This window comes from Pyxicephalus adspersus, chromosome Z, assembly GCF_032062135.1.
Source record: "Pyxicephalus adspersus chromosome Z, UCB_Pads_2.0, whole genome shotgun sequence".
Classification (NCBI taxonomy): Eukaryota; Metazoa; Chordata; class Amphibia; order Anura; family Pyxicephalidae; genus Pyxicephalus; species Pyxicephalus adspersus.
Window position 1 is genome coordinate 14,868,951 of NC_092871.1, and position 21,610 is coordinate 14,890,560.

General features: G+C 38.1%; 1 protein-coding gene across 4 annotated transcripts in view; it reads right to left on the bottom strand.

Moving 5' to 3' along the window:
* Positions 1-10,942: 10,942 nt before the first annotated feature.
* LOC140343376 (cytochrome P450 2G1-like) overlaps positions 10,943-21,610 on the bottom strand; it is a 19,016-nt gene continuing 8,348 nt past the window's right edge. For all 4 annotated transcript variants that reach the window (XM_072430031.1, XM_072430030.1, XM_072430029.1 and 1 more), the window contains 5 exons: positions 16,830-17,006; positions 16,002-16,143; positions 15,233-15,420; positions 13,780-13,921; positions 10,943-12,800 (listed from right to left, as the gene is read on the bottom strand). In XM_072430031.1, coding sequence (XP_072286132.1) covers positions 12,619-12,800; positions 13,780-13,921; positions 15,233-15,420; positions 16,002-16,143; positions 16,830-17,006 — 831 coding nt within the window. In that variant the 3' untranslated portion in view covers positions 10,943-12,618. The remainder of the gene's footprint in view (positions 12,801-13,779; positions 13,922-15,232; positions 15,421-16,001; positions 16,144-16,829; positions 17,007-21,610) is intronic.

Consider the following 21,610-nt stretch of genomic DNA (forward strand, 5'->3'; position numbering starts at 1 on the left):
TACTTCAATTGCTGATAGGAGTTACTAATTGAAGCTTTATGACCAACGTAAATGATATGCTCTATTTGTTCTCGAGAGAAATCAGTATGTAAATCTCTCTATGTAAAAGAGGATGGTGCTGAACTCTCCAGTAGCAGTTGATGGGTAAAAGCTAAGGTACCTGTTAGCCCTGCGGGTCGTCCCGGCGCGCTGCTCCTAATTGCAGGCACGGGCGCTGGGTCCTATCTTTCAGGTAGAGTAACCCCAGTACATGTGTTCCATGCCAGAGTTTCCTTCCTGCTGGAGACTTGAACTGGTGTTTGAGCTGGCGTGGGTTTGTCTCTCTTCATCCTTGAGGCAACACATACAGGCCCTCTTTTTCTACACCCTATGGCTGGAGGTCTGCTAGTATTTAAAGGCACTTCCCACTACAGGAAGTTGCCTGAGCAATCTCATGGTCTTAGCTTTCCTAACGCAAAGTGCAAAGGTGCTTCTCCTGTCTGCCTTTCTGTGTACCGGATCTTGTTTATCTAACCCTTGGACTTTGCCTGTTTGCTGCCTGACTCTGACCTCGGATTTTGTATATGGACTTCTGCCTGACTGCCGCCTGACTTTGACCTCGGATCTTGTTCATGGACTTTGTTTAATTACTACCTCTCCTATACCTTCTTGGCCACGCAAGCCCCTCGATGCTTGCACCGAGTACCCTGACTCCTGTGGTCAGCTGGAGCCTCTCTTCTACTGACGGGGGGATTGCTCTGGATTGGCACCTGGCAGCTACCCTGCGACCAAAGCCTATCCTCACCATCAGAGGCTCTAGTGAAGACCTGGTAGCGGCTTAGTTAAGCCCCTCTGGAGCATACCCAGTCAGTGGCACAGTGGGTCCACACCTGCATGCATTACAGTTTGCTCAGGCCATGGACTCCGCTGATCCGAACCTTCCCAGTACCATTGAGTTATGCCAGGAGTTGGCTCAGCAGCGTGAGCGTGAGGATCAAATTTTGTCCTATCTAGGCAATGTGAATATGCGCCTAAATGATTTGACATCTGCCAACCCAGCGCCATCAAGCTACTCTGCTCCAACTAATTCAGTTCCTGCCCCGCCTCCTTCCTATGTACTAGGTTCTGGACCACATCTTGCAGCTCCTCCATGTTTCATTTGTGACCCTAAGCACTGCCGGGGGTTCATAAATCAATGTACACTTCATTTTGAACTTTTACCTCACCAATTTGCCTCTGACTGAGCCAAAGTAATTATAATGGATCTACAAGCTTTCCTAGAGACCTAGGAAAGCAAGGTGTTTGATGAGCCTGGTTGCACCGCTTCTGCCACATCCTCCCTGCTGCGGTTGCATCAAGGAAAGCAACCTGTGGGCCGGTACGCAGTCCAGATCTGTACGTTAGCCTCGAGACTCGGCTGAAATAATGAGGCACTTGTGGCCACTTTGTGGGAGAATTAAAGATGAATTGGCCAGCCCGGGACGTTCCCTCCTCCCTGGATGACCTCATCTCCCTGGCTACTAGTAACTGGCATCTAGAGCTGGGTACTGGACAGGTGGCAGCAGTAACAGCATGGGGAGGAGGCGGGGGGCCCTGAGACAGAGCAAGGAGGGCATTTGAGGTTGAGGCCATCACCTATATGGACAGTGTTGAAGCTGTAGTTATTGGGGAAATGAATGGATGAACGAGATTCCAATCTGTCCCTACCTACTATGTAGAGAAACCACATGAAAGGAATGGGCTTGCCAGAATCAGTGGGGAAAGAAGACTGTGTTGAGCTTGAGTGTAGTCTGGCATCTAGAGCTGGGTACTGGGCAGTGGGCAGGCGGCAGCAGTAAGAGCAGGAGGTGTAACCAGTCATCCACACAATGGGCCTAAATTATCAATGAAATCCGCGCTCGCTGGTTGCGCATACTTTCGCGCTTCCAGCGAGCCGGTTTCCCGCGGTCCGGAGTCGAGTGCACTCGTACACTCGCCCCCTCACTGCCAGCCGGATTCCTGCCTTGATAATAATGAGCAATAGGGGTCGCGAAATTGCTATATATATATATATATATATATATATATATATATATTTATATCCTACAATAATTATAAATAAATATATATATATACACACCATATACATAAGAAGCAAATAAAAGAATGTGTGTGTGCTTGTGACTTGTGAGAAAATCTAGTCCGATGGCTTCGGGCGCGGTCATTCACAAGATAGTCGTGGGATTTACCCGCAAGCGGCTTCTCTGATCAGGCATCGGAAGCTTTTATATAGGCGCCTATGGAGAGGAGTTGAATTCGGTTAACTCTTGCCTAACATGAAAAAAATAAGTGATTAAAAATTTGCTTTTTTCTTAGCGCACATAAATGTTTAAAACATTTAAACAGCGCAAACATTTTTTTTTAGGGCTAAGGGTAAATATGTGTGCTATTAGAAAGAATGATTTTTTAGGGGAACAGTGACTTTTAATGCAAGCTCGCCAGTGTAAAGCTGCCGAAGATGCGCGGCTCCAGTCGCAAGCTCATTCAGTTGCTGAATTGCACGATGGCTTACGATTTCAGGTCGCAAATACGAATGCGCGAGCGAGCGCCCGATTTTGCTTGATGAATTAGAGCCATTGTAAGAAACCAATAGAGACCAACATTTTAAAACAGACACAGAAACATTGCAGCAAAAGATGAAGCTAACAATAATGAAGATTACAAAAAGTGACATCAATGCATACCATACAAGCAAACTTCTTTTATTACCCCCCAAAAGATGAAGCTAACAATAATGAAGATTACAAAAAGTGACATCAATGCATACCATACAAGCAAACTTCTTTTATTACCCCCCACCCCTACAAACCAGTCCAGTTAAAATAGTAAAAAATAAAAGACATATGTATTTACATACATTTAAATCTATTTTTACATACACACACAAGTGAAATTACTGTATGTACCTTCATACATGTATTATAACATATTTTGAAACAATAGTTTTTTCAAATATTTAATTTATATAAAGCCAAACTATAATGAAATTTGAAGCAGATCCAAAATGTTTTGGAACATTTTTTTTTTAATTAGCATTCATATTATTGTGTGATGAGATGACATAATATAGAATGCTAATTATTATATATACAGCTTGATATGAATTAGTTTGCAGTGTTGCAACCAATCCAAAAAAAGTATTAAAACAACAACTGCAGCAAATAAAACTATAAATGAACCAATTTTCGGAATTAGTATAGTGTAACATAACACTTACGCACGTACCAAAAAAAAAGATCAAACACTAAAGAATTAAACTGTCCTGTAATGGACTGTAGCTGGATACAGAACTGTAGGGACCAGGTGTGTGCTAATTGATTGCTATGACATCCCCATTGAATGAGCTTACCAGACCCACCTCAATTGTGTGGCTGAAAATTAATCACTTTAATTGGTCAATTCTCAGCCACTGTTTATCTATCAATGCACCAGCACTCGTCATTGCATAATGGCAATACGCCATGCCCAGAGGATCAAATATGCGCCTGGCGAGCTTCCGTGCATTTGCTTGATAAGTCAGACAAAATGAATCACCCACCATCACTGATGAAAGTGTATCTTGGTTAGCTTCGGAGAGTTTTAAAAAATCAGGCCCATTTTATTTAGACAGGGCAGTTTTAGACAGATGTTCTCTTGTGTAACTGGCTGAACAAATTTAAATAATGCTAATAGAATTCACATAATCATTGATTACATTCATTCTGCCAATCACTCAATAGGGGAGTTAATGACAGCTGTCCCTGGCTGCCCTGGGAAGGATTTTAAACTGCAGGGAATTCTGTCATTGCACCTTGGACAGATGTATGTCTTAACTTTTTTTTTTACCTTTCTGTATATGGAAATGCTAAACTATTTTCAAGTACAATACAGCCTTACATGATCTTAGTAGAAGATAATGGACCTGTTGGGGAAGATGGCAATGGTATTTGAGAGTCAGTGTCTGATTCTTCTGCTGAAGTCAATTTCTTGAAATGGGCACCAAGGAAGGTTTGGGATTCAATTTTGTGTGTAATCAGGATTTTTTAGGTGCCTTAAAATAATTAAAAAACATATCATTTATTGTATTGCCTTATTAAAAAAAGTCAAATTTAGAAACACCCATATCTCAATAAATGTTTAAATCAATATTTCACAATATTCAATCTTTTTGTCCTTGATGTGTTTCCCCCAAAGGCTTTTTCAGAAGGACAATATGAACAGTATTTTCTGTGTCAAATTCTTTATATGTTTTCTTTTAGGTATAAGAGTAGGCAAGATAGTAAAACAGACACATAACAAACACAAAAAAGATTTTTTTTTAAAAGGTATCTAATCTTTTATATGCATAAATTTTGCCCAACAATTACTTTCTTTCCAAAATACCAATTTCATTATGTATTCCAATAACTCAGCGGTCTCCAAGCGAGAGGCTGTGGCCATGGACGAAGCACCATTGAGCAGGGATAGGTAAAGGGCCCCTCTGGGGTGGTGCACCGGCCAGAGCCAGAGACCACGTCTCCCATATGTATAAGGCTCAGGGAAGTGATTCGGTTTTGTCTCTGAACACGGAACACGAACTGTGAGTGGGTGGGTTCTGGCATCATGATGTCACTATGGGGGAAGTTTCTTCCCCTTTGAATGACACCCAGCTCCTTGGCATGGAGCCATTAAAATTATTGGTCCGTCTGTCAAAAAAGGTTGTGACCACAGCAATAATTCACAGTAATTCCAATGACTCATTCACAGCTTAGAGTAGAGTGTGACCGTAGTCCGTGGTTTTAGCCAACACATCTCTAATGCCTTAATAACTTTTTACCTCAGTGGTTAGAGAAAAGACAATACCATTACCTTTTACTTTGTATTCACTTAGCTTTGGGAACTTGGTGTTAATCACCTGCAAGCAATGGTGGAACTGATAAAAAATTACCCATTATTTATGTCCAGTAAATCAACCTTGTAACAAACACTTTAGTGTTTTCAACCAAAATATGTCAGTCAGAGTGGGGGGACATCGAGAAACCTACTCCAGTGGTCTGGCAAAGAAAGTTTGCACAGACCTTTTTTATCATCATAAATAGACCTGTAGCATCCCAGGTGTTTGGAAACCGTACGGTAAACTTTCATGAACCTCTCTGTTTCAGGATTTTGCTCCCTTAACATGATGGAATGTCAAACCGGAAAAAAAACAAACAGCCAAAGTTCACTGACTGCACATGCCCAATTGCATGTTAATTTTTAGCACCTATGCGCATAATGATGAGCATATATAAGGGTGTTGTCTAACTTGATTTTTAACTTTGTCTTAATGTTGTTGGCCTAATCTATGTTGCTGCATTTGATACTTTGCCTACCATTTAGCACAATAGCTGCTATTGTTTTTTCAATTTGAATGTTTCAATGTCCATTTGGCTATTAAGATGTCAATGTCAATGTTAATGCTATGTTATTGTGTTTGTGGCCATATTGTTTAATTTCAATAATATGTCTATATTACCACCTTTCAATGTTTGACATGCATGATGAATAACACAGTTTTCCACCCTTGATAGGTCAAAATTGCATATTGGTTTTGTAAGTATTTTTGGAATGCAATATTTGTTGGGCCATTTTTGAACTAATTTGCCTATTTCTTCCTATAATTTCTGATGTTATGGTCTTGGCTCCAAGCAACATTCATGGATATTGCTTCTGGTAAAAGAAGGAATCCCCTATGTGCTTCCACTGACAAGCTGAGGTGAGTCAATATTTATATAGGCCAAGATCTAAAATGCTATTCAAACCTGCATTAACACCCTTAAAGGCTGAAAAAGAAAGAAGATATGTTTCGTGCAAAGTGTACAAACCAGCAAGTTAGTCCATAATTCCAAAAAGAAAAAAAAAATTATATTAATATGAAATACTTTTGTGCTAAAAGAATTGGTTACATGCGGGTATTAATATGTATACCATAGGAATATGTGAAAATGCGTAGCGTATGCACGTTTTGCAGTAGGCTAAAGTAAATCCAGAAGTTTCATATCTGCATTATCATGCCACGGCTGTTGTTTGCAGAGCGGGACCTGCGCTTTATCATTCAGGTAAGGTAATTTTTTTTTTTTTTAGGGGGGGTTCTTTTTAGTTGCATAAGCATACATGTATAAGCGTACATGCATGTGCATTTAAATGTGTGTTTATTGATCATGCATGTCTGTACATTTAATTGTATTTTAAGCATCATGCATGCATGTCTGTACATTTTAATATGTGTTAAGGCTGCGTCTCATATTTTTTCAGATGTCCTAAACCCTTGTTTGTAACAACTTTAAATGTTGAGGGTACACGAAGATCCTACTAGCTACTACTAAACAACATTGCTTGGAGGTTGTTGCTGTTTAAAAAGCCAAGTGCATCTAGGAGGCCAAAAGTGAAAAGGCCCATTTATGCCCCCAGGACCTCTTACCTAGAAATGGGGTGTTACCCCTAAATTTATACCTACACTCCAAGAACTCCAATTTATTGGGAATAGTGAGGTACATAAACCAAAAAATGTTGATTCAAGTGGGGGACACTTGCTCCTTGCTATGTGGTTTGTGGAGCACCCCATGGGGCTGCTAAAGCCATGGTTTCTGTGCTTGGCGTAGCCTGGTGGTGAAATCCTCTAGGCACCCTGGAAAGCTGCCTGTGTAATCATGGCATGCTGTGTCCTGCATACCCTGTGCCTGCACCATGGTGATACCTGGGACATTCGAGAGGAAAATATCTTTACGCGTGAGTATTTACATTTGTTTACAATGCATGCATTAAACCAACCTAGGAGTTTAAGTCATAGCAAGCACACTTTAATCATTCACGAAATTAAATAGCAGACGTTTTTGTGTAAGAGCTGGACCTTTATGTGACACTTTACAAAAACACATTGCCAAACTGGGGCAGAGTGCAATTTTGTGCAGATTTGGGCAAGCATTGCTGCAGATTTGGGCAAGCATGTAGCCAGAAAAGCATGAAAAATACAATCCAGTAGCATGTAGTTACAACTAAAGCATGATTAACACATCCTAATAATGTAATCTATTTCTTTACAGGGCGATAACATCCCTCTGCTGTGCTGCCAAGCCTCTGGAATGTCAGATCACAGACTACTGTACATTCGTGGATGATATTGCTTCCGGTTAAAGGAGAAATCCACCTTTATGTTCCTCTATTCCCAAGCTGATGTGAGGAAGTGACTATATAGTGGGCCAAGCTCTAAAATGGCATTTAAACCTTTAGAAACACCCAGGAAACTGTATACTGGCTCAGTGCACAAATTAAGGGTGACGTGGTTTGAAAGGACTCCCTTCCTAAAATACTAGTACAAATCATGTAAACACATAAATAAAGCATACTATCTGGTATTTAAGAGTGCTTGACCCTGCTTGTGAGCTTGTCAATCATTGTGGTTTGATGTTGTGCTTGGTAACCTGGACCTCCTTCCATCACCATCAGGTGTGTAAGAATGAGTATGCCACTCAGCTAGACAACTAATTGACCAACTGTTTGTACAGCAAGTGAAAGTGTGTTTGAATACAATAGTGCTAAGATCAGGCAGCACAGCACAATGACAAGAAACCTATAACACAACTACAAAAGAAGTTGTGTGGAGTTGTGTGGCAGCAAATCAACATGAGTGCAAATGTCAGACTAAGAAAATTAAAACTTAAAAAATTAAAAAAAAAACTAAGAAATAAAAACTATGACAATGGACGATTCATACAAGAAATATGTACATAATAAATTCAAATACCAATATGTGACAATGTGACTCTGAGAATGGGAAAATGGCAATGAGGGGGGTCAAGTAGCAGTTTGGAGTGGAAACCACGCATACATTTGTAATGAATATTTGTGGACAGAAACTGTCACTACAAACCAGGCACAAAAACATTGCAGCAAAAGATGAAACTAACAATAATGAGGATTAAAAGATCACATCAATGCATACCATCCAAGCAAACTTACTTGACCTCCCCCCCCCCACACACACACACACACATACACACAAACCAGTCCAGTTAAATAGTAATATTAAAAATGTGTATATATTTATATGCATAAAACCACCTGGGCGGTTAGCCCAAGCCTGGTTCAGGGTAAGAAAACTTGCTACTATTGGTTACCCCAAACCAGCCGCGGGGTAGCTAAAAACATAAACATGTGCTACAGTGCAATCCGATTGTCATACAACATTGTATGACAATCGGATTACAACTGAAAAAAAAAAAAACACTCACCCTGTCCGCGCAGCTCCTCTGGAGACGTCTGTCCTCTTCTGTCTTCTCCCAGCGTTTGCAGTGATGATCTCTGGGGTTTCCCGATGACGTCGCTGCAAGCGTCGGTATAGGCGGGGCGGGAAATTCAGATCACTTTGTATTGAACTCAATACAAAAAAGCTGTATTGAGTCCAATACAAAGAAATCTTTTTATATATTATATATATAATTGTATTATGTATATAATATAAGCTACTGTACAGTTACATTACATTATACACTATTTTGTTTTAAAAGATTTTAAGATTTTTTTTTATAATGTTTTATAAAAAAAAAATTTTTTTAAAGTTTATTATTGCATTTAATTAATTTTGGACATATTTCGGTGAGTCATGCCTAAGAATTATAGCCTACAATCTAGAATAAATTTCCATGCAAAAAATGTAATGGCGTTCATGTGCGCGTCCCTCGACGATTCCTGATGATGTCAATGCATACGCCTGTAGAGAGGGGGCATAGCTGGAAATTCAAATATTTTGTATTGGATTCAATACAAAGTCCTGTATCTAATCCAATACAAAATAATACAAAATATATTTATGTGGTTTTGTCTATAGGTATGTGACGGACTCTGTTTTAAAATTTACCACACTAGGGAGGTGTTTTTGAAAAATATATTACTATACAGGATACCAAATTATTGCATTTTCAGCATTTTTTATTAATTTATGCATTCTTGTTTAACCACCCGAGTGACCTTGGTTCAGGGTAAGTAAACTTGCTACTATCGTTTACCCCGAACTAAGGTCAGAGTAGCTAAAAATATAAACATGCGTGACGCATGCAACAACGTTGTATGACAATCGGAATACAACTGAAAAAAAATACTTACTTTGTTCCCGCAGCTCTTCCGGACACATCTTCTGTCTTCAGTCTTCTCCTGGCTTGTGCAGTGACGATCTCCGGGCGACGACGTCGCTGCATGCGTTGGTGCGGGTGGGAGGCGGGGCGGGAAATCTAAAACACTTTGCATTGAACTCAATACAAAAAAAGCTGTATTGAGTCCAATACAAAGAAATCTTTATATAATATATATATGATTGTATTATATATATATATATTATATAAGCTACTGTACAGGTACATTACATTATACAGTATTTTTTTAAAGATTTTTTTCTTTTAAAGATTATTTTTTTATGTTTTATGAAAAAAAATGTATTTTCAAATTTATAAAATTTTGGACATATTTTGGTGAGGTATGCGGTAATTTGGTGAATTATAAGAAATTATTGAGTAATTCAGTGAATTATAGCCTACAATCTAAAATAAATTTCCATGCAAAAAATTTGCACTTTGGAAATTTAACACTTTTTGTATGGAAATACGGAAGTTCGGAAAGAATTAGATTGATGTCAGTGCATGCGCCCGTCGTCCTGTATCCAATCCAATACAAAATCATACAAAATATATTTATGTGGTTTTGTCTTTAGGTATGTGATGTTGGACTCTGTTTAAAAATTTACCAGACTAGGGAGGTGTTTTAGAAAAATATATTACTATACAGTATACCGAATTATTGCATTTTCAGTATTTTTGATTTATTTATGTATTCTTGTTTAAGCAACTTTTTTGTGTTTTTTATTTATTTTTATTAAAAGTATTTTTTTTATTTGTACCGCTTTTGGTACAGAAATCTAGACATCAGTGAAACGCCCGGTTGGTTAGGCTGATTTGTTTGATGTGCTGATGTGTTTTTATTTAATTTTATTAATAAAGTAAATTTTTTTTACATGATTGTGTGTTTCAAACTTTAATATGTTCAGGATATCTACTAGACCCTTGTTCGGACATTTTTCTGTAAGTTACAGGTCTACAATTTAAAAAAAAAAACATTTTAATGAAAAACAGTGTACCGCTTTTGGTACAGAAATCCAGACATTGGTGAAACGCCCATGTGGTTAAATGTATGTTGATATACACACACAAGTGAAATCACTAAATATTTCTTGATATTAACACATCTTTGGAAACAATCCTTTTTCAAATACTTGATTCTATCATGCCAATCTACAATGAATTTTTAATTAGATCACAAATGCTTGGTGACATTTTTTTTAAATTCATACTAATGTGTGATGACATATTATGAAGTGCAAAGTATTATATATACAGCCTGATCTAAATTAGTTTGCAGTGTTGCAAAGCAAACCAAAAAGTATGAATCAATTTTATGAATGAGTATAATGTAAAATAAAAATCTAGCACTTACCTAAAAGAAGATGAAGCATTAAAGATTCAGATTGACCTGTAATGGACTGTAGATGCGCACAGAACAGGAAACAGGTGTGCGCTAATTGATTGCTATGACCTCACTGTTGACAGCGCAGCTGCAAAATAATTGCCTTAATTGGCGGATTCTTGACCCCTATTGCTCATTTCTCAAGGCAGGAATTGGGCTGGCAAGTGAAGGTGAGTATATTAGCACTCGACTCCGGGACATGAACAGGACATGAATGTGTATGAGTGTATGAGTGGAGTTGGGAAGGTATCTGAAAATAAATAAGAGATGTATGATGCAGACAGATAATTGAGAACTTTATTAGTTTGAATGATGATTGGAAGCCAGTGAAGAATGGGCATGTAAGAAGGTGGAAGTATTTGTTGGATTACAAGGAAGGGTTAAAGATGACACAAAACACCCAGGCACAGCTTAATTAAAAGATAGTACTTATCTTTATTAGATGCATACAATTGGTTCAAAACAAGCAACAGTTCCAACAGCAAGATCACATAACTCGATTATACTCAGGAAGGGCCCATATCACTTCCATCCCAACAAGTGTGGCAAGGAGGACACAAGAAGATCACAAGGGCATAGGCTACACAGTGTACACAAATCCACCTGTACATCCACAATACTCAGTGTACTCAGTATTCCATGTTTTTGTATTTATTTTGTTATTTATTTGTTAAAAAGAAATCTTGGGTGGCTCTCCAGTGGTAGCACCAGAAAGCCTCACCTGTTACAGGGCAGTGGAGAGTAATGAGAAGAAAGGTGGATGAGTCAATTAACAAACTTCCAAATAAATTGAAGAGGTCTGTTAGTTGATAGACCACACCAGAAAGGATGTTAGAGTATTCAAGATAGCATATGATAAGGACGTAAACTAAAATTTTGTGGTGTCACCGGATAATCGGCCCAGGGGCGATATCGGACAAAATCTGGCGTGTGTACAGCACTTGTCATCCATCGTCCAAACGACCGTCCTGGTGGATCCAAGGACGAGGGATGTTAAATGATCTTAATGGACGTGAAGAAGGAGAGAGTGCAGTGAGGTGCCGCTCCGTCGTTCTCCCCTCTCCATAGAGCAAAACAGTGCTGTATGTACAGCACTTGTTCATGCATCGTACAGTTGCTAGTTGTTGGATAGGATCATGAAAGATCCTTTTGAACAACAATTAGTGCACATGAAAAGGTGATTATAGTGGAGGACAGAAGAAGAATGTGTATGAGTGGAGACTGAGGTTGTGGAGGTATCTGAAAATGAATGAGAAAAAAAAGATGTATGGTGCAGACAGATAATTCCAACAACAATTACTGCACATGTGTACTTAGCCTAAGAAAAGGACAGATGTGAAATATATTCTTAATAATGATTACATGAAGTGGTTAGTGAGCAACTATGTAGAATAGATAAAATTATAGAGTAGAATATTACCTCTAGGGGAGGATTTTGCAGAGGCAGCCTACAGGACTAGAGTGAGCAGACACCCTACTATTTCATATGGCAGCAATTTAATAATATAAACAGAATAAAAATGCACATACAAGTGGTGATTTATTCAGAGCATTAAAAAGTCACTACTGCTTACTTGCAGTTATTGCTCCCCCTGGATTACAGGTCTCAAACACATATATCAAAGCGCCATAAAACCAGGTAGAAGAGACCAAATGAGTTAGTGAAAAGTCACTCTGATTAATGGGCAGGGCCCTAAACATGTGAATTAGGATCTTCAAACATCCAACATTTGGGTTACAAAAGTTGTAGACTATATTATTGAAATATGTATGTTGCTAAGTTAAACGTTGGGTAAAAACGTTGGGCATTTCTGCCCCTCACAACTACTAAACAATGAGAACACTACTTCCTGTGTACCATACCAATGAGCAACACATCAAGCCTGTTGCATGGGTACCCAGTGGGTAGTACTTCTATTGGCTCTCATGAATAGAGGAGTGGGCACTTTTACATGCAGCCTGCCTGCTCAAGATGCCTACTGTAGTGTCGAAAGACAAGGTGTATACTATACAGGGACTATTCATATGAAAGGAGAGTACCCTCTATAAATGTGTGAGTAAAAAGGTAAGACTGAAGTACAGCTTTAATTGCTAGCGAAAAATGAACGCCATCTTGTATGGCTTAGCTAGATTTCCAAATCCAGATACATCAGGACTGAGATCTAAATCCTCCATAGGGATTTCAGGCTTCAAGGCAAAGTTCTGCAAGATTGTGACTGTTAGAAGGAAGATTTCTATTTTGGCCAGGGCTTTTCCCAAACAATTTCTCTTCCCTGTGCAAAGTAAAGACAGTTAAAATTAATTATTGAAATACAATTAAAAAATAGCTTGTTTTCCCTTTTCTTTTTTTTTTCATTTAGGTCTAGTGTGGTTAGAATCAAAGCTATGTGGTGCACCTGATAAAGTTGTAATAAATATGTAGCACAGAGCCTAACCATGTCACTAGGCTGGTTATGGTATTAACTACAGAAAGAGTAACATCCTAAAGAAAAGTTTAGCTCAAAAAACTCTGGTGGGCATTTGGAAAGTGCAAAAAGTTTTTTTAAATAAATGTTTGTTTGGTATATAAGTTTAGTTCCTTTTTGGAACCCCTGTGAAAAACGTAGTTTCTAGTTTGAGATGTTAATGAAAAACAAATTGGGAACAACTGTCTTCTAGGGGTCATTTGGGAATGATGCATGTTATGGTAAGGTCTGAAAGGTCTCAACTGCTCACACATTCTTTTTTTCTTCTGTCTTCATAAATTTTGACTAAACTAATAGAGATGGCTATAATCTGGGGTATAGGTTAGGATCTTGACCCCAGCTTAAAAGTTATATTGATATTTTGTTGTTTGTTGTTAACTTGAATATATTGCTGAAAAGGTGACTTCTCTGGAAAAAGCGTTTTTTCCATCCATCCTTTGGTGTCTTTTATCCATCCTTCTCTGTCTCTGTAAAGTAACTTCCTGACCTACTGAAACTCTCTTCTCCAGCAATCCTCAGCAAGCTCCTTTATTTATTACAGCCACAGCAAAATAGCCAGTGGTTCCATTATAGGGGAGCCTGTCACCTTCTCCCTCAACGCAATGCTTAGACATGAAGCTGAAGTATGTCTACCATAAATTTACAATATTTACAATGGTTTTATCTTCCATTTTTTGATTTTTTTATATTCTGTACAAATGTGTGAAAAAATTGCATATAAAAATATATATTTATATATATATATATATATATATATGTGCAAAATACATATATATGATTTACTTACCTGCAGCAAGGGGCATAAAACCATCATTTTGTTTAAATTGCCCATTTTCATCAAGAAAATTCTTGGGGTTGAATTCATTAGGGTACAGAAAACAGGCAGGGTCTTTTAACGCTGTGGTGAGCATCGGAAAAACATTAGTGTGCTGGAAAAGTAAAGACAAAAGTAAAGACAAAAGTAGTTAACCATCATCTCATAATAAAATGTCATCAAAGTGTTAAATGTTCATGAGGGAGCACCAGTGATTCAAAACCATTTTGTTTTGTTTGTGGTTTTTCTTGTAGTTCACATTGTAATACAGTTAGTCCCTGGGTTACATATGAAATAAGGGCTGTAGATTTGTTCTTAAGTTGAATTTGTATGTAATTCGGAACATGTATATTATTTTAATAAATGCAATCAGGACGGATGTTTGTCCCATCATTTTATTAGGCAGCGTGGTGTCAGTTACTGTATAAAATTGTCACTGAGAGTTCATCACAAACAAAGCAAAAAAAAACAAAAAACTTTATGGAGCCTAGACATCCATTAACTTCTAGAGCAAGCTGTGCTTTGATATGCAATGCATTTGAAACAATTGCAGAGCTTGTCTTGTTCATTAAAGAGTTACCTTTAGTTTATCTTTAGTTATCTTTAGTTTAAAGATGTTACAGATCAGCAAAGTCATGCAAACCTCCCCCCTCCAAGCCTCCGTCCGCACAGGAGCAAGCAGGGAAGCCCTGCTCATAGCTAGGAGGCGTCGGTATGTCAGATGTTCTTAACCTGGGGATTACCTGTATGTTCTTTAGCTTGCTAAAAGTTAAAGTGGTGATGATACCTGCATAAGATCTCTTTCCTGAAAACAACAACAACACGTTATTATGGTGCCTTAGCACACCTGTGCTACTACAAAAGAGGTCTTACTTATTAAAGCTCTCAACTCATACTAGAGAAGATAGACTATCATAGGAGAACCTTGGTGATCCAGCAAGCCTGCAATGGATCTGATCCAGGACTAAAAGCATTTACCAACTAATAGGAAATAATTATTAAGAAATCCTTCCGGATTAGCTTGAACACTCAGGTTCTCTCAAGACAGGCTACCAGTATGGAGAGCTTTAATAAGTCAGGTCCATTGCCTTGCTGTGAACAAGACCTTTGGAAATAATTACCATAAACATTTAGAATGTACTAAAGAGGATAAGGTGCTCTAAAATAAGGTACTTGGATGATTTTCTTCATTGCAACTTTCTTTGCAATGGTAACTGACAGCAAACAAGATCAAGATGCAACAAACTAAAAATTTTTACAGAATATCAGATGACCTTTGGAAAGAGCTGCAACATTAACTAGTGTTTTTTGCTATAAAACTTGGTCAGGTACTTGCTGAAGTGGAGTTTAATGCTGCTAAATAGTTCATATAGAATGAATTAGAATAAAATAAATATTCCAAACTATATAAGTAAAGGAAATTTACCTTGGGTAAATAGTACCCTTTGAACTCAACATTTCTTATAGTTTTCCGAGTCACACCCATTGGAACTAGGTCAATGAATCGCTGGATTTCATGGACCACAGCATCTGTGAATGGCATCTGACTCCTGTCTTTCATACTAGGGCTTCGGTCTCGGCCAATAACGCAATCAATCTCCTCGCAGACCTTGGCTAAAAAAGAGAAAATAATAATTCTACTACATTTTTAGAATCTACCAAACACACATTTACACCCTCGCTTGTATATTTGTTTAGATAATTTATGTACTAAATTGCCTAAATCATTGTTGGTCTGTAACAAAAAGACAGTTATCAGGAGGTCAAAATATTTTCCATTTCTCCACTTGTCATCTTAGAATGACATCTGCATTTATTCAACCCTCCATAAAGTAAAAATAAATCTGGGCTGGGATGACATACCTCCCCTGGATCCTTGGATACCCATATTGAACAAGCAGGTAAGCATGCTTCCCATTTTTTCTATAGTTTAACAAAGACAATGTGCAAACAGGCAGTATTTTTATTGCAGGCAATTCCTTTAATATAAATACTGACTGTAAATTTTCCTTGTGGAACGGTAGTTTCCCTTTAGGAAAGCAGCCTAAGCTGCCAATCCTGTTCCTCCATAGTAGGTTTTTTTATTCTTTTGTTCCTAATACCCTACATACTGCGCTCGTCTTTTCACCCCATGGATTAAACAAGTTAACATTACCTAAATGTGATAAGGAGAATGGCTATATTATCATACACACCGAGGACATCTGGGTGTTTCAAAAAAATTAGAAGAGCATAGGTCATTGTTTCGCTTGTGGTCTCCATTCCAGCAAAGAAGATCTGCAGGGTGCTGTTCACCAGGTTTATGATGGTATATTCAGTGTGAGGGTTATTTCTTTCCTAGAGAAAATCCAAGGAAATAAATACATTTATAAATTATATTTTATATTCCTAATTTTGGAGATGAATTTCTTTCTATCCAATATGTTCACTAACATCTACTAGAAATTGAAATATCTAGTGATGAAACTAACCTAAATATACATTGTAGAGGTAGTTCTGGGGAAAAGATTACCACTAAATAATAAACTCTAGTGCGACTGATAATAAATAATTAAGCTTGGTGTTTGACTTTTTTGACGTTTGGTGGATCTCCCAGCTTCACTGATGAAAGTGTATTCTCTCCAGCCTTGGAGAGCTTTCATAAATCAGGGGCAATGACTTTACCTGTCATAGACAGGTATAGTAAGGCTCAGCAAATATTGCTTTATCTGTCAATGAAAGGGCAGCTCAATACAACTGGTGAGCGCACTATGACAGCTGCCCTAATCCATTGACTAGATTGGTTAGCTGAATTTACCTTTGCCATTGTCTTTAATGGGATTGAAATATGGACATGAATCAACTTAAACATTGACAACAATTTGGAAAAATTCAACCAACACTATAAAAAAATCCAGATTTGGGTTTTTCACTAAATGATAAGCATATTGTAACCAATATTGAAATTTTATATAGACATTGATGGACTGCTGTCTGACATATGTGATACATTATATTTTTTTATGTTATTAGTCCTTATTCACTTTTTCAATTTTAATTAGGAAAGCATCAACATAATCTCTTGGGTTATTTGGATCCAGACTTCCTTTGTTCTTCTCCACTCTTCTCTCCACATACTGCAGGAGCTTCTCCATGTTGGATAAAATGTCATGATGTCTTCCTGGAATGAGCTTCATAATTCTGGGGAACATTTCAAATGCCTACAGGAAATGCATTGTGTAAGTATACAGTTAGTAATCAGCCCTACCTATTGCACTGAGATTGAAGGCTGCATTCAAAAGCTTGTATTCCCAACATAAGTTTAACTTTGACTGAATAAAAAACATTAAAAGTATACTTTTGCACTTGAAGCAGGTACCCACAGATGCCCAAACTAGCAAGTTTAATGGCAACAATGTAGTTGACAATCAACTTGCCAACTAAAGAATTCAGTGAAACAAACTGAAAAGTGGTAATATTAAATTTCTTAGATTGGATAAGATTGAATAATTAGATTGAAAAAAAATTGATGGCAAATTTCAAAAGGGGATCACTACCAGCAAACACAGACAGCAATACAAAATTCATAGGAGCTCTATCGCTTTCTTAGCATTGGCTTTAAGCTATATAAATATATATATATATATATATATATATATATATATATATATACTGCTAAACTGGTTTCTGGGGAAAAAATCCCCCCATTCCACAATGGCTTTGGATACACAGGTTTCAACAGTGGTAATGTATATCATGTAATAGTTACATTATTATAATTGTATTTATTTACTTTATTTATCAGAAACCTCACCTTGGAATGATTGTGGTGGGAAAAGAGGAAGCATACCTTCCTGGTGCCCATTTGGTGTCTGCAGACATCATTGACATCAGCCTAGAGATAGCTAATATTTATTCTTTAAAAAGGGGGAAAGAAGCCTCTCTCCTTATTTGTTACCACCATGGTGGTAAAAACTTAATGGGAGCACAGAGCCTCCAGGAGGCTTTGGCCTGTGCTTTCTGTGTGTGCCTGATCACAGGCATGTGCAGAAGGGGCATTTTATTGGAATGAGAAAAACGTGCTGATTTCACACATGCACCCTGATTGTGACCTTTTTTTAAAAGAGTCAACTGGTGATGATTCAACTGGTTTTGATTATTAAGACTGGTCTGGTTCTTCCCAGGTAGCTGTGTTGAATTGGAGATTGTGGTGCCAAGCATTAGCAGGCAAGTCATCCAGGGACAAGAACTTGACCACTACATTGTTTAAATTGCACTCCAGGCAGGAAAACGTGGTTTCTTTTATTTTGAAAAGGCCCAGAATAATCTGAAAAATTTAAAACTCTCATGTGCCTTTCTGTGGGTCCAGAAACTTCCTCACATATATAAATCTCTACTTTATATTATTTATTGTGGGAAAGGCTGAGATAGAAAGATAGCAATGTAATTGTGGGAGGTTGATATTGTGCATATTGTGCATTTGGGAGTTGTGTCTGTTTGATTGTTGGGTTGTGTTTGCTTGACTGTCAGTTTTGTTTTAAACAGCTTTTTTTTCCTTGCTGACCTCCGAAGGGGAAGTGATCAAGACTTCACAGGTGATTAAAGTTCCTGGGGCACTCATTTTGAGCTTGCTCACTGTTTGGCTTGTGAAACAAGTGTACGTTTATTCAAGTGGAGTTAGAAAACAAAAACAGGAGGTAAATCCTTATAGTAACCACAAACTGTGTAGGGAGTTGGATTATTGTATATAGAGGGAGTGGTAGGGGCACCCAGAAAAGGAAGGCTAGCCCTGGGTTTGAGCACCCCAACATGTTTGCAAAGTTATGTGAAGATGTGCGGGGTGGCAGACCCACTGATGGCAACTCTAGATGTTACTGCTACCCCTAACAGCCGAGGGAGCAGCACATCTAGTAGTGGTGGGGAAGAAAACGCAGAAAGAAAAAGACAATTGGTAGTCATAGGGGATTCTATGATCAGGAGGACTGATAGAATAGTTTGTCACCCGGACCCCTTCAACCGAATGGTTTGCTGTCTCCCTGGTGCAAGGGTTTGGCATGTGGTGGACCGAGTGGACAAATTACTGGGAGGAGCTGGACAGGACCCAGCTGTCTTGGTCCACGTTGGAACCAATGACAATATAAATGGAAGATGGAGGATCCTTAAAAATCAGTTTAAGGAACTAGGTTTCAAGTTGAAGAAAAGGACCTTGAAGGCTCTGTTCTCTGGAATATTGACTGTGCCATGCGCAACACAGGAAAGGCAGAGGGAGCTTAGGCTGCTAAACGCATGGCTTAAGTCCTGGTGTAGAAGGCAAGGGTTTTGGTTCATAGAGCACTGGGCTGACTTTTCATTGGGGTGCAACCTGTGCTAGGGGAAAGATTTAGGGTAATGGTGGAGGGATATTTAAACTAGAACTGAGGGGGGTGGTAAAGTTAAAAAAGGTGGCAGAAAGGTTAGTCAGGGGTCAGACACTATTGGAGGGCGGATTACGGATAGTTGGGGGGAGGATTAATGGAAAATTGGAAGGATCTTCCCATGTTACAAACAAAAATTGGATTGTGCAGTACTAGTTTTACTGAAAAACAAAATGATTTGGCAAACAATGATGGTAAAAGCAGCAATGGTTTAAAGAGCCTGTTCACCAATGCTAGAAGTCTAGCAAACAAGATGGGGGAGTTGTAAGCCTTAATGAGTGAAGAAAATTATGACTTAGTTGGTATTGCTGAATGCTGGATTTGTTCTTTGCATGACTGGGCTGTCAATATTCCTGGGTATACTCTTTCGTAAACACAGAGTTAAACGCAAGGGTGGTGGTGTCTGTCTGTATGTGAGAAGTGATCTAAAAGTGAATGTAAAGGAAGAAATTGCAGCTGGAACAAGCAATGAGGTTGGGGCATTATGGGAGGAGTTGAATGTGGGGTTGTATAACACAAAATTAATTTTTGGCAATCTGCAATAGGCCCCCCAGTGCACAGATAGAAAAAGCAGCAAAAAGTGGAAGTGTTTTAATCATGGGAGATTTCAACTACCCTGACATTGACTGGAGTAATGGCACCACAGGAACAGCAAAAGAGAGGAAATTTGTGAATTTAATACAAGATAATTTTATGGTACAGTTTATAGAAGCCCCAACTAGAAATGATACTCTGCTGGTCCTTTTCTTTTTAACAATGCAAAGCTTATAACAAACGTGCAAATAAAAGAGAATCTGGGTAGCAGTGACCATAACATGATTTCATTTAATGTAAGCTGTAAACAGGAAGCAAAAACAGGAAAGATAAAAACATTTAATTCTAAGAGAGCAAATTTTCCATTATTAAGGGTGGCTCTCTGTGACTTGGACTGGGAGACAATATTGTCCTCAAAGAACACAGAACAGAAATAGGAATGTTTCAAGTCTGTTCTACAAAGCAAACTAAAAAATATATTCCAATGGGTAATACATTTAAGAGGCTAAAGTTAATACCTATGTGGCTTACAGCTGATAAAAAGCCATGAGGAACAAGAAAAGGGCATTCCAAAAATATAAAATTGAAGGATCACCTTCATCATTTGAAACCTATAAAGAATATAACAAAAGATGTAAAAAGGAGATAAAATGTGCAAAACTTCAAAATGAAAGACAAAGGGCAAAGGAAAGTAAAGTAAGGCAAACCCCTCAAAAATTCTCAAATATATTAATGGTAATTGGGGATAAAGGCAGATTTACTATACAATTTTTTTAGCTCTGTGTACACAAAGGAAAATGGCAGAGCTCAAATCCAAATTCATATTAGCAATGTCTCTGCCTTAAATGAGTCACAATGGCTCAGAACTGATATGATTGAGAAACAGCTGGGAAAAATTAGGTTTGACAAAGCACCAGGACCTGATGGATTCCATCCACGTGTCCTCAAATAGCTGAGCTAAGTTATTTCAAAGCCATTATTTCTAATTTTTAGAGACTCTCTAGTCACTGGCAAGGTACCGATGGGTTGGCGTAAGGCCAATGTGATTCCTATCTTCAAAAAGGGAGCAAAGTCATTAGCAGGTAACTACAGACGCGTTAGTTTAACATCCAAAGTAGGAAAGGTCCTAGAGAGTTTGATAAAGAGCCACATAGAGGAGTTTCTGCTAGAAAATAATATTATAGGTGATAGTCAGCATGGCTTCAAGAAATACAGAAGTTGTCAAACATATTTACTCTCTTTTTATGAGGAAGTAAGTAAACAGGTGACATGGGAATAGCAGTTGATATAGTGTACTTGGACTTTGCTAAAGCATTTGACACTGTACCCCACAGACGGTTATTATGCAAGTTAGGGTCGATAGGTTTAGAAAAGTCAATCTGTATATGGATCGAGAACTGGCTTAAAGATCACATGCACAGAGTTGTAATTAATGATTCATACTCTGAATGGTCTAAGGTTATTAGTGGTGTACCCCAGGGTTCAGTGTTGGGACCTTTACTGTTTAACATCTTCATAAATGATATAGAGTTTTGGATTAAAAGTACCATTTTTGTGTTAGCAGATGACACCAAACTATGTAATGGAAATAAGTCCATACAGGATGTCTATAATCTACAAACAGGCCTGGATGTTCTGTTTGATTGGGCAGCCAAGTGGCAAATGGCATTTAATATAGATAAATGTAAAAGTATGCACTTGGGAGCTAACAACATGCATGCTTCATACTTTCTAGGGGAATACACTTGGGGGAGTCAGAAATGGAAAATGATCTGGGGGTTCTGGTAGATCATAGACCTAATAACAGCATGCAATGCCAAGCTGCAATATCTAAAGCTAGTAAAGTACTTTCTTGTATTAAAAGAGGAATAGACTGC